At 41.2% G+C, this 12,764-nt stretch overlaps 1 protein-coding gene across 1 annotated transcript in view; it reads left to right on the forward strand.

Moving 5' to 3' along the window:
- Window positions 1–1,322: 1,322 nt before the first annotated feature.
- Window positions 1,323–12,764, forward strand: part of LOC131421418 (cytochrome P450 2D14-like) — a 63,478-nt gene continuing 52,036 nt past the window's right edge. Inside the window, exon 1 of the mRNA XM_058567989.1 lies at window positions 1,323–1,449. Within this exon, the coding sequence (XP_058423972.1) occupies window positions 1,323–1,449 (127 nt within the window). The remainder of the gene's footprint in view (window positions 1,450–12,764) is intronic.

Raw genomic sequence — 12,764 nt, forward strand, 5'->3', positions numbered from 1 at the left:
TGGGGGCTGTGCCCAAGGCACGCAGACGAGGGGCAGACCAAGTCCCAGCAGGGACTGGGCCCACAGTGACCTGAGACAAGGCCAAGCCTAACCCACGTGGGTCTCAAATGTGGGGCAGAGAAAATGGCTAGCTAATGGTGTGCCCAGGACGTGGAGGAAGGAGCCTGTATCAGAGTTGGGGCAGGAGGAGTGTGGGCCCATCAGAGGACCAGGCATACAGGGAAAGGGGGCGGGTCTGTGTGAGCAATTACTGGCGGTGGGGCTGGACCAGTTGGGAGCTGGAAGGGGGTCAAAGTGGGGGTGGGATTGGGGGCAGGTGAGATCAAGGCATTCGGGGATGGTAGGGGATGGGGCCTGTACCCAAAGAGGTAGGACTGTGTGAGGAGGCAGGCGGCAGGCTGGGACGTACAGGACACATCATTAGCACCCGCAGTCCGTAATTCACAGCAGGGTCACTCTTGGTGTTGTACATTCTATGGGTTTGGACAAATGTATACTGACATGTATCCACCATTATAGGATCACACAGAGACATTTCACTGCCCTAAAAATTCTCTGTGCTCTGCATATTCATCCCTCCCTCTCCCCAGCCCCTGGCAACCACTGATCTTTTTTCTGTCTCTATAGTTTTGCCTTTTCCAGAATGTCATGTAGGTGGAATCATACAGTTTGTAGCCTTTTCAGATTGCCTTCTTTCACTTGGTAATAGGCACTTAAGGTTCACCCACGGCTTTTCATGGCTTGATAGCTCATTTCTTTTGAGTCTTGAAGAATATTCCTTTGTCGGGATGTACCACAGTTTATCCATCCACCTGCTGAAAGACATCTTGGTTGCTTCCGAGTTTGGGCCATTATGAATAAAGCTGCTGTAAACATCCCTGTGCAGGTTTTCTGTGGACATAAGTTCTCATCTCTTTTAAGTCAGTATCGAGGAGCATACTTGCTGGATCATATCATAAGAATGCTGAGTTTTAAGGAACCACCATACTGACTTCCAAAGTGGCTGTGCCATTTTGCATTCTCACCAGCAATGTATGAGACTTCCTGTTGCTCCACATCCTCACCAGCATCGGTGTTCTCAGTGTTCTGGATTTGGACCATTCTAATAAGTGTGTAGTGGAAATATATATTTCTAAAATAATTTTTAAGTTGTGGGGAAAAAAAACACAACAAATTTGCCATCTCAACCAGTAAGTATACAGTTCAGTAGTGTTAAGTGTATTCACATTGCTGTGCAGCAGATCTCCAGGTCTTTTTCCTCTTGCCAAGCCAAAGCCCTGTACCCATAAACCATCTCCGGGAGGCAGGCCCTCCTGCCGGTGATGGCTCCTCAGCTGCTGCCTCCGTCGCCCCCTGGTACCCGCCTACGGAACGGCAGACACGACCGCCCTGCCACGGCCTCCATCTGGATCCTAACACTGCACTGGGCGGGTCCACACTGCGAGTCAGGTGAGGCGACCAGGCCAGTGGCCCTACAAGCTGCATGCAGCTTCCACTCTTCCTTTCTGTCCCCAGGGAGGAGCAGGAATTGGGGAGTTCGTTTTCTCTTCAGATGCTCCATGCTGTGGGGGAAGAGGCAAGGCAAGCACAATGCCATTAACTGAACTCAGTGTATTTGTCTTTTGGCGAATGGGAAGCCGAAAAGCACAACCAAGGCAGAAGTAGGTGAAGAAAGGTTTATTGCTTGCAGGAGCAATAGAGAACACTGGGGGATATCTCCCAAAAGCAGTGTCTACTCGAGCTCAGTGCTGGTAGAAACTTTATACACAAGAGAGCAGAGGATAACAGGTTTATTTGTAATAACTGTGTAACATCTGTGCTCACTCAGGATCCAAGTGTCGTAGGTAAACATGCTACTACACACATGTATAATCCGAAAATAGCTGCTTGGACCCTCCAAGAGGTGGAGAATTTAAGATGCTAATGAGTTTGAGGTAACCTAGTGCTCTCGGAACTGGAACTTTTTGCAGGGGTCTTGCTGCAAATGTGTGAGTTTCTCTGCAAGAGAGCAACATCTGAAAATGGGGACATCAATTTCTTTCTTTTTTTATTTTTTTCTGAGGAAGATCAGCCCTGAGCTAACATCCATGCTAACCCTCCTCATTTTTTGCTGAGGAAGACCAGCTCTAAGCTAACATCTATTGCCAATCCTCCTCCTTTTTTCCCCCCCAAAACCCCAGTAGATAGTTGTACGTCATAGTTGCACATCCTTCTAGTTGCTGTATGTGGGACACGGCCTCAGCATGGCCAGAGAAGCGGTGCATTGGTGCGCACCCGGGATCTGAACCCGGGCCGCCAGTAGCGGAGCACATGCACTTAACCGCTAAACCACGGGACCGGCCCTGGGACATCAATTTCTGAAAGACAGAACACATAGTTTCCTCTTATCTGAAAAACATTTGACAGACTAAGTTAGTCATTGATCAGATCCTCACTAACCCTTTCTTTGCCTGGTTCTCTGGCCACATCACCAACTTTCCCAGTGCCCTGGCTGGGGCTGCAGCTCCCTACCTGCCTTCTAGTGCTCTCACCCAAGGGTTTCCTCCTCATCGTGTTGAGGGCCCAGGTCCACATCTTGGTGCTTGAGGGACCAGGGCCAGGCACTTCCTGCTCCCCCAACATGCTTATGTCACCCCTGGATTCTAAGTGTCGCAGTTGTCCACTGGACCCTTCCCTGCACGGGTGATCACTTGTGACATGCGTGATCCCTGGCGGGGGGGAGGCACTCACCCCTCTACCCCAGCAGCTTCACCAGAGCAGAGGCCCAGTGAGGGCAGGCTGAGTTTGTTCCTCAAATAAGAAATCTCAGTGACTTACATGTGGAGCGGTAGCTCAGAGCCTGCGTTTTGAGATGGAGCTGAATGCTGCTCTGTGACTTTGACCTCCTGAAGTGACCCCTGAGACTCAGTCTGCTCCATGCCTTGGGGACCACAAATCCACCTTCCTTAACAGGGCTGTGGGGAGGACACGTGGAGTGAGCAGCAGTGCCTGGCACGTGAGTGCCTGATCACTGGAAGCTGCAATTGCACAATGGTTGCAAATTCCATCAGCCTCACGATTGTACTGCGTGCTCATTGTACTCACGAGGTTTCCTCAAGGCCGTCCCATCCTGGACAACACACTCCTACTATCGGAGGCTGCCTGAATTACAGACATGTCTGTCTCTGCCCTTCATATCCAGGTTAGGGTGACTGCTTGGGAGGGCATGACACATCCAAAACAAAGGGTGGATAAAGACAGTTTATCCAGGGCCACTATGTGACCAAAACTCAGACCAACCTGCCCGCCCGCTAACACCACCTGCTTCTCTGACTGTCCCGAGGAGAAAGTTGCTGCTCACAGGACAGGACATTCAACTGAGGCCAGTGAGAGGCCACAGGCTGGATCCAGGAAGTCCCCAGGGTGCCTGTGGGTTTTACCCTCCTGGTCTGTTGAGTGACCTCAAAACTGGTCTCCCTGTCTCTTGAAGTGAGTTCATTCACCTGTTGCACAGCACACAAATATCTGACCACAATCGGTCATTTTAGCTTCTCAATGTGCCTGCGCAATGTTTAGTCAGGCGGGGAGTGGGGGGAGCAAGCTGCTCTCTTATCAGCAGTCTTCCTGTTGTTCTACAAAACAAGCTCAGAAATTTTAGTTACTTTGTCCTAATCCAGGGAAATTTTAACTCTTTCATCCTTGGTTTCAATCCCCACTGTCTTATGATCATACCTCAAACTTGGGGAATTGAGGAAAGACCTCTATAGGTACTTCCTGCTGTGAAGGGTGATGATCTTGGTCAGAGGGATGAAACTGTTCTACCTTTATTTTAAAATATTTTTGGGTACCAGGTGTGGAGAGTGAAGTATGCTTTTCAAGACTAATATTTTAGTACTCTGATCAATGCGTTTGAAATAACACTTAAGTCCACATTTTATAATTACATAAATGACCACATATATTAGCAAAATAGCCCAAATTTTAGTACCCACTCTATAATGGACCTCAGTCCTTGGGGAATCCAGGAGAAGAGGCTTGTAAACCAATCAAGGAAACTCAAGTGAAATCTGATGTAGACAAGTAGCCTGCTGTCTAAAAGTCTAATAAGTAAGGTACAAACTTGGGAGTCATTTATTACTTATCTTCAGGAGACTGTCTTCTGAACAGCAGCTTGCAGTCTGTCAGGGGTTCACTTGTCCATTCAGAGAAGTCAGTGCCTAGAGTATGAAGCCAGCCAAGGTTTCAGTGATTCTGGTTGTGATGTTCTCCTATTGCACAGTCCCCATTTCCTGTGGCATTTCTCGTATGGCCCCTCCAGTGGGGATGAAGTTTATTTTCTGGGTGCTTGTGTTTCCAGGATTTTAATAGGACCCAGTTTCCATGACAAAGATGGTGTAGAGGGATATCTGACAGTGTCTAGTTCCTTAATTCAAGTTCCTTCTGGGTCTTTTGGATCATCTTTAGAACACAGCAAGGGTCTTCCAAAGTTACGCCTATGTTGTGTAAGCAAGTAACTAGGTATTTAATGAGAAGTATTTATAGAGAAACAAGCAAACAAACAAACAAAAAAAACACAACGTTAATGGTTGGAGCAAATTATAAACCAATTTATGAGCCCAGGGGATGGCCCAGGAAAGCCAAGCCAAGGACTTGTCACCAGACTCCATCTGAAATACTTACAGATTTGGATGAATTCCTCTTTTCAAGGTCCCAAAATATCCTGAGGTTCCTTGCACCTGCCAGGGAAGTGACCTTCTTTACTTATGTGCTAAGATTGCTGGGAACCCTGTAAGCCAGCAACCAGGCCAATATTTCCAAGTGGCTTTATTTGTTCCATAAGGTCAATCCTTGTTCCTCAAAACTGTTTGGTTGTATCTGAGTCTATGAATGTTTCTCTCAAATATGACATTCCAGTCAAAGCCTTGGCAATATAACCAGTGTTTCCAATTGTTTCCTGCTTTAAGGAGAACAGATCCTTATTGAACTTATGCAAACAACTATGTTGCCATGACAATAAGAACACTCATTTATCAAGAGTTTCCAAATTCTGAAGGGATCAGGTAGGAAGAAAAAGACAAATGCTTCATTTCTGCTTACAAATTGCTATAAGTCATTGTTAGCTTAAGAGAAAAGAGAAAAAGGTTTCTTGAAATCTGGAAAAACAACACATCAAAATGTCAGTAATATTGTGAATGAAAAGTCATAAAAATTATAATCATCTCATCATTTCACTTAGTCCCATGTAATCTATTCTTCATCTTGGTCTTCTGTTAGCAGTTTTATGAGGCCATCGGTTTCTCTGTTAGAGTTCTGTCATTTCTTACTCAGTTCAGTTTCATAATCTGAAAGTTTATCAGAAACCTGCATTTTAGAACAAGTGTCAGAGTCCTTTCCATGAATCTCTCTGAAGATGAAACATATTTGCAAAAACATCAGAGTAAAACAACTATCTGCCAAAAAAAACTCAAAAATGGCAATTGACAAAGACATTTGGCTATTTCTGTGATATATAACATTTTAAGATAATAACCAGAATTATGATTGATAACCAGGGCAGATCAGAACTTTAGGAATGTTATATAATTTTTTAAAAACTTATATTAATAACTTTTATCCACACAATATAACCTAAGAAGCTTTATCATCATTTATTTGACAATGCTTCCCACGTAATTTAACATACCAAATAAGTCTAATTATTTTAATATCTCCCTCTTTATAGAAAGAAAGAAAAAATTCTTTGAGAAGTCCTAGGACCCATTGGAAATTCTCAAAGTTCCTTTCTAAGTCAAAAGAAAGACTTTACCCAGGATTCAAACCTTGGGGGAAGTTTGTCAAAAATATCAAAAGAGTTTAAAACAATTCATCAATTAGGAAGCAATGCTTAGTATCCCTTCAATCAAGGTGACAACAGAAGATGTCAAAGGCAAACAGAGTGAGTTAAATGGTTTTTAAAAAGCCCCAGTAGAGGGGCTGGCCTGGTGGCATAATGGTTAAGTTCACGTACTCCACTTTGGCAGCCCAGGGTTTGTGGGTTTGTATCCTGGGCACGGACCCATGTACCGCTTATCAAGCCATGCTTTGGTAGGCGTCCCACATATAAAGTAGAGGAAGATGGGCACAGATGTTAGCCCAGCACCAATATTCCTTAGCAAAAAGAGGAGTATTGGCAGCAGATGTTAGCTCAGAGCTAGTCTTCCTCAGCAAAAAAAGAAAAAAAAAACAATAGAGAGACCTCAGCTTCTTTGAACTTTGGAAATTATTTTAACAAATCATAGAATTTCTGTCCCCTAGCTAGACTTATTCAAAGGCAAAGAAAAACCCTCTATAACCTCTTTATCAAGAGCAGACCATAAGCTGGCCCAGTGGCATAGTGGTTAGGTTTGTGCACTCTACTTTGGCTGCCCAGGGTTCGCAGGTTCGAATCCTGGTCATGGACCTACCCACCGCTCATCAAGCCATGCTGTGGTGGCATCCCACGTACAAAATAGAGGAAGATGGGGCAGAGATGTTAGCTCAGAGCCAATCTTCCTCACAAAAAAAAAAAAAAAAGAACAGACCAAAAGTTCAAGAAGATCATCCTTTCAAGAGAGAGGAAGCCAAATTCTAATTTTGCACCAACTTACCTTTGATATTGTAACTCATTTATTTAATTGAATTCATTTTAATCTTAGCCAACTTGACCATGCACAAAACTCTTTCCTCAGGGTTTTACTTCCACAAACCTTCCATCACTTCCTTTTTACATTCAGAATTTGTCCCATGCCTCCTTTCCTTTTTACTTTCCTAGTACTTTAGAACAAATTTATCTTTCTTAACAAAACAAACAAAAATATTTCCATTCTTTATACCTTCTTTACTGAAAACATACACCTTACCCTTTTTTTAATATACAGACTGTACAGAAACATGTACTTTCTCATAGAAAGTTCCCCAGTGTGGCACAGCAGATGTTCATCAATAAACCCAAGCATCTTCCACTTTCTATGAAATAAGAAGCCAAAGGCAGACAAATCTATGCCTAGTAATTAATTTTTAACATTTCATCTTATGTAAAAATGACCTAGATATTCAATAAATTTTTTAATTTAACTTAATTTAGCAAAACTGTAAGGTTTCACGTTACCAAAATGTTTTGAAGGTATTTTGAATACATACACCATAACACATAATTATTGTTAAAATGTTCACCCCAAAATCTTTTATCCTTTTCACATCTACTTAGTTTACTTGTTCTCAATAATTGTATTTATATTGCCTACAAAAAACCCATGAGACATTAGACAAAATCAGCTATTATTTTAAGTTGTCATTATTTTTTACTGACAAATTTTGTAACAGAGATAACATGTCTATATCATATCCAATGCTGATAACTCTGAAAACATGTTTATTTCAATCAAACCAACAAACTTAAACAAGCTCTCATTTATCAAAGATCATTTTATATCATGTTAACTTGAAGGACATCTGGGCTAGTTTCTATTATATTTAGAAATAATTTATATGTGTTACTTTAAGCCAATTAAATGGAGCTCATTTGGAAATTCTGCCATCTGGAGGCAGACAAATATAGAGAGAGACTTACATACACAAATATACAGATAAACATAAACAGGGATCTTCAAAATTTTAGCCATATCTGAGGTACAAAACTGAAAAGAATAGCTGGATCCAAATTGTCTTTTTGGCAGATGGACCTGCTCATGGCCAAATATTTTTACTGAAGAATCTTTACTTTTTGCTAGGGATCCTTTTTAGAGGATTAATACATGTTATATTAATATTAATCATATAATTAATATTAATATTAATATATTTATATATAATATATTTCTATATTATAACAATTAATATATATTAATATATATTATATATTAATCAAAGAATGCATTCCATTGTCTATGAAAGATTTTGAATCCTCTCCTTTAAGGCCAACTGTAAAGTGGACTTATCTGAAACAGAGGTTTCCCAGATTGGCCACTATAATTCCAAATTATCTCAAAGCCTTACCCATTTCCACTTGCTTAGTTTTAGATCAGGCATTTTGGGCAAGTTGAAGTAGGGGAGCTCAGTGAGAGAGGAGCAGCAGATTTTGTTTTGTTTCACTAGTATGGTCGCTGGTGTAGCTATCATTCTCCAATCTGGCATGTCTCTTATTTAATTATTTTCTTTTAAAGAGGTAGTAAGGGATTTCTGATTTTGTTTAGAAGCCTCAAAAAAAATTAAAATAGGCTTCCCCTTGGTTGTTTAATTTTATAGCCAGCTTTTTCCAATTGCATCTGCAAATACACTAGTTTGGGTAAACTGAAATTTCCGCATTTTGGCCATTTTAAAGTAAATCTCCTTTAACATGTTTAACTAACATTGCCTGAAGGTGGATTTATATGCTCTTACAATATCAGGAAGGGGAAACGTTCTGCAGTGAGGCACAATGTTTATCCCCACAATATAATCTATAACACAATCAGGCAAAAGAGATGCAATCATTTCACATACAGCCCATTTAAATATACAATTTTCTTAGAAAATTTTATCAACTCTTATACCTCTAATCATAGCTTCCATTAGGATTCCATTAACAAGTCTTGGTCTTATAATGCTGTGTAAGGGACGCATTCCCAGCTAGCCATAACATACGTTAAAAAAAAAAAAACACTCAGGCAAAGTTGACATAATATCTTCATATAATACTACTTCAAATATTTTGATCTCTATAATTTTATCAAACCTAGGGACCTAATTGCTGCCCCAGGTGATTTAGTCAAGTTTCTCATTGTGATTTCTGCCTTCTGGCTTTTAAAATTTTTCCAAACTGGGGTGAATAGAACAGGCTTGTCTGAGGTCCTTTAATGTTGGGGGGCCAGTAGGTGAGTCCCTTTGGCCCACCCAACCTTAGACAGTGTTCTAACCCCATTAGTGTCAACTCTAGTCATCCCCCCTTTCAATATTTGTCTTATTTACCCCACTGTCTTATTTACCTTATTTTCTCAAAACCTCTTTAAAATTTTTCCACCTTGTTGAGAAGAGTCTCTTTATTTTTCCTCAGCTTCTTTTTATTCTTTTGTTAATGTTTTCATTAGCATCTGCAAGACCATGAGAGGAAGCTGAGATGCCAAATTTGATGAAGTTCTTGAGACTAGCTATTGTATTTCCATTTTAATTTGGTCTTTTCATAGGTACCAATAAAACAGCTGTTTATGATCAGAGCTCTCTAAAGATTTTTCCAATTTACAAGTTTTTCAAATTTAAAGATCCAGTGTCTGGCAATTTTCTCTCTCTGTAGTCTAAAGAATATTGTGACCATGTGTTATTACAAAAGATTATCATCTTTTTCTTTTTCATAGGTTTATAACTGAAAATATTCCATTTTTGTGATATACAACCTAGAGGGCTACCACTGGGAATTGAATGGGAATTGAGTTTCCCATTATGCCACCATCCAAACACACACACTGTATACATTCACACATACACACACACAAGTATCAAAACAAATGGGGTCGAAGAGCTCCTCTGTGACTGAAAAGTCCCTAGTCCTTTTTAAAAAATTGCCCCCCCCAAGAAACTCCAGGAACCTGGAACAACACCCCTGAAACAGAGGCAAACAAATGAAAGGAAAAATAAGACTTTAGTCAATTATAATGAGGAAACTCACCAAAAAGATGTCCATTGCAAACAAAAAAAAAATGGAGCCCAGAGGGCTAAAAGGTGGAATAGAGCTCTTATTACCCATTATTTCCGCCAGTCCCATTGGAAAAGGTTAGCGCAAAGACAAAAACAAAAACTACCCGCTACTTACTGGAGATGTCTTCCAAGTCCCAAGCCTAGTTTCTTCCACCACCGAAAGCAAAAATGCCATGGGCCAATGACGTCTGGTTGGCAGCCAATCACTTGGGGCTGTCCCTGAGACAAAGGGCTCAGATGGCTGCAGGACACCTTCCAAGAGAGACTCTAGGCCAGAAGCCAGTGTGCCAAGGGCGAGAGGTCCACTTGGGACTGGGACCCTTCACGGTCGTGGAAATTCACTATTGAACTTGAAGTGGGTTCACTCACCTGTTGCGCAGCAAGCCAATCTCTGACACCAGGTATAGTGGAAGAAAGTAGGAATTTTATTGAAAAGCACTGAGCAAGGAGAACAGGCAGCTAACACTGTAATCCTGAACTCCCTGAAAAGCTACCATCAAGAGTTTTTATTTGGGGTTTTAGGCAGGGGAGGGGGGATCATGTGGCCTTAGGGGGCTGAAGTTTTAAGAGTCCTCTGCCCAGGTACAGCTATCTTTCTTATTTCTTGATGGGTTGCGTGTGCAAAGTCGAGCAGGTTCTATGTGTTGTACTGGGTGGGTTTTTAGTCTGTGATGTCTAAAGTTTACAATCAGTCATTTTAGCCTCTCAATGCACCTGCTCAATGTTTACTCAGGCTGTGGGTGGGGCTGTCAGCAAGCTACTCCTAACAGCAGTCTTCTGTTGTTTGGCAAAACAACCTAGAAACTTTGGTTACTTTGCTTCCCACATCAACCTTGTGTGTACAGGCACAGTTTCACCCTAATCCAGGGAAATTTTAACTCCTTTGTCAGGAGGTTCAAGTAATTTACAAGTAGAACAGTAGCTCAGAGAACCCACTTTGAGATGGCCCCTAATGACTCTGTGACTTTGACCTCCTGACATGACCCCTGAGACTCAGTCTCCTCCATGCCCTGGGGACCATAAAGCCACCTGCCTTACAGGGCTGTGGGGAGGACACACAGAGTGAGCAGCAGTGACCGGCATGTGAGTGCCTGATCAATGGAAGCTGCAATTGCACAATGATCACAAAAGGCCATTGGCCTCAGGATTATAATGTGTGCTCATTGTACCCATGAGGTTTCCTCAAGGTCCCCCGTCCTGGACAACAGACCCCTAGTATCAGGGGCTCTGCCTGAATTACAGGCATGTCTGTCCCTGCCCTTCATATCCACGTTAGGTTGACTGCTTGGGTGGGCGTGACACATCCAAAACAAAGGGTAGATAAAGACAGTTTAGGCTTTTCTACATACAACACCATATCATCTGCAAACAGCGATAATGTTACTTCTTATTTTCAAATTTTGGTGCCTTTAATTTCTTTTACTTTTCTAACTGTTCTGGCTAGAACTTCCAGTACTCTGCCAAAAGGAAGTGACAAAAGTGGGCATCCTTTCTATGTTAAAAGAAAAGCTTTCCGTTTTTCACCACTGAGTATCGTGTTTGCAGTCAGTTTTTCATACATGGCTTTTCTTATGTTGAGATGGTTTCCTTCTATTCCTAGTTTGTTGAGTGTTTTTAACATGAAAGAGTGTTCAATTTTGTCAAATTTTGTCAAATGCTTTTTCTGCATCCATTGAGAAGATCATGTAGTTTTTGTCTTCATTCTGTTAACATGGTGTATTACATTGACCAATTTTCATACGTTGAATCATTCTTCAATTCCATTAATCAATCCCACCTGGTCATAATCCTTTCCCACTTGTAGAATCCTTTTAATATGCTGCTCAATTTAGCCTTCTAGTATTTTCTTGAGGATTTTTTCATTAATGTTCATAAGGGCATTGGTCTGTAGTTTTCTTTTCTCATTGTGTCTTTGCCTGGCTTTGATATCAGGGTCATCTCAGCCTCCTAGAATGAGTTAGGAAGTGTTCCCTCCTCTTCAATTTTGTGGAAAAGTTTGAGTACAGTTGGTGTTACTTCTTCTGTAAATGTTTGGTAGAATTCAACAGTGAACCATCAAGTCCAGAGCAATTCTTTGTTAGGAAATTTTTGATTATTTATTCAATCTCCTCATTAATTAAAGGTCTATTCAGATTTTCTATCTTGATGATGCATTCTTGGTAGCTTTTGTGTTTCCAGGACTTTGTCCATTTCATCAACAGGTTATTCAATTTGTTGGCATATGGTTGTTCACAATACTCCCTTATAATGCTTTTTATTTCTCTAGAATCAGTAGTAATGTCTCCACTTGCATTTCTGATGTTAGTAATTTGAGTCTTCTCTCTTTTTCTCTTAGTCTATCTATCTAAAAGTTTGTCAGCTTTGTTGATCTTTTTGAAGAACCAACTTTTGGTTTAATTGATTTTCTCTATCATTAATATATTGTCTCTATTTCATTTATCCCTGATCTATATTATTTCCATCTTTCTACTAGCTTTGGGTTTAGTTTCTCTTCTTTTTCTAATTCTTTAAGGTGTAGCCTTAGATAATGCATTTGCCGTCTGCTTTAATGTAGGCATTTATGGTTATAGACTGCCCCCTGAACATGACTTTGGCTGGAATCCATAAGTTTTGGTATATTGTTCTGGTGTTTTCATTCATCTCAAGGTATTTCCTACTTTCTCTTATGCTTTCTTCCTCAACCCACTGGTTGTTTAAGTGTGTTGTTTAATTTCCACATATTTGTGAATTTTCCAGTTTTCCTTCTGTTAATGATTTCTAGGACGTGGTGGACAGATATCCTGATCTCTATCAAGCCAATCCAGCATGGCTTGCATGCACAGGTAGCATATCAGTCACTTCATCTGGAAAGTTCCACATGGCATTTAAAGGAGAGGTAGAATAATCCCCCTTCTCAGGTTAAAAGAAACTTTTCAGTAGTTTCCAGATTTGCCCTACACCAAGTTGGACTACATCCATAGTGGCTAGAGGTCATAGAGGTGCTTTCTGTTGTCCCAGCATAATTTTTCCCTTTGGGAGCATCCTTGATTCAAGTGGCTGTATCTCGGGCCAGATGAAATCTGAGCTCGCTGCAGTGTTAGCACCTAGCCCCACACTCT

This window comes from Diceros bicornis, chromosome 25, assembly GCF_020826845.1.
Source record: "Diceros bicornis minor isolate mBicDic1 chromosome 25, mDicBic1.mat.cur, whole genome shotgun sequence".
In the NCBI taxonomy this organism is placed as follows: Eukaryota; Metazoa; Chordata; class Mammalia; order Perissodactyla; family Rhinocerotidae; genus Diceros; species Diceros bicornis.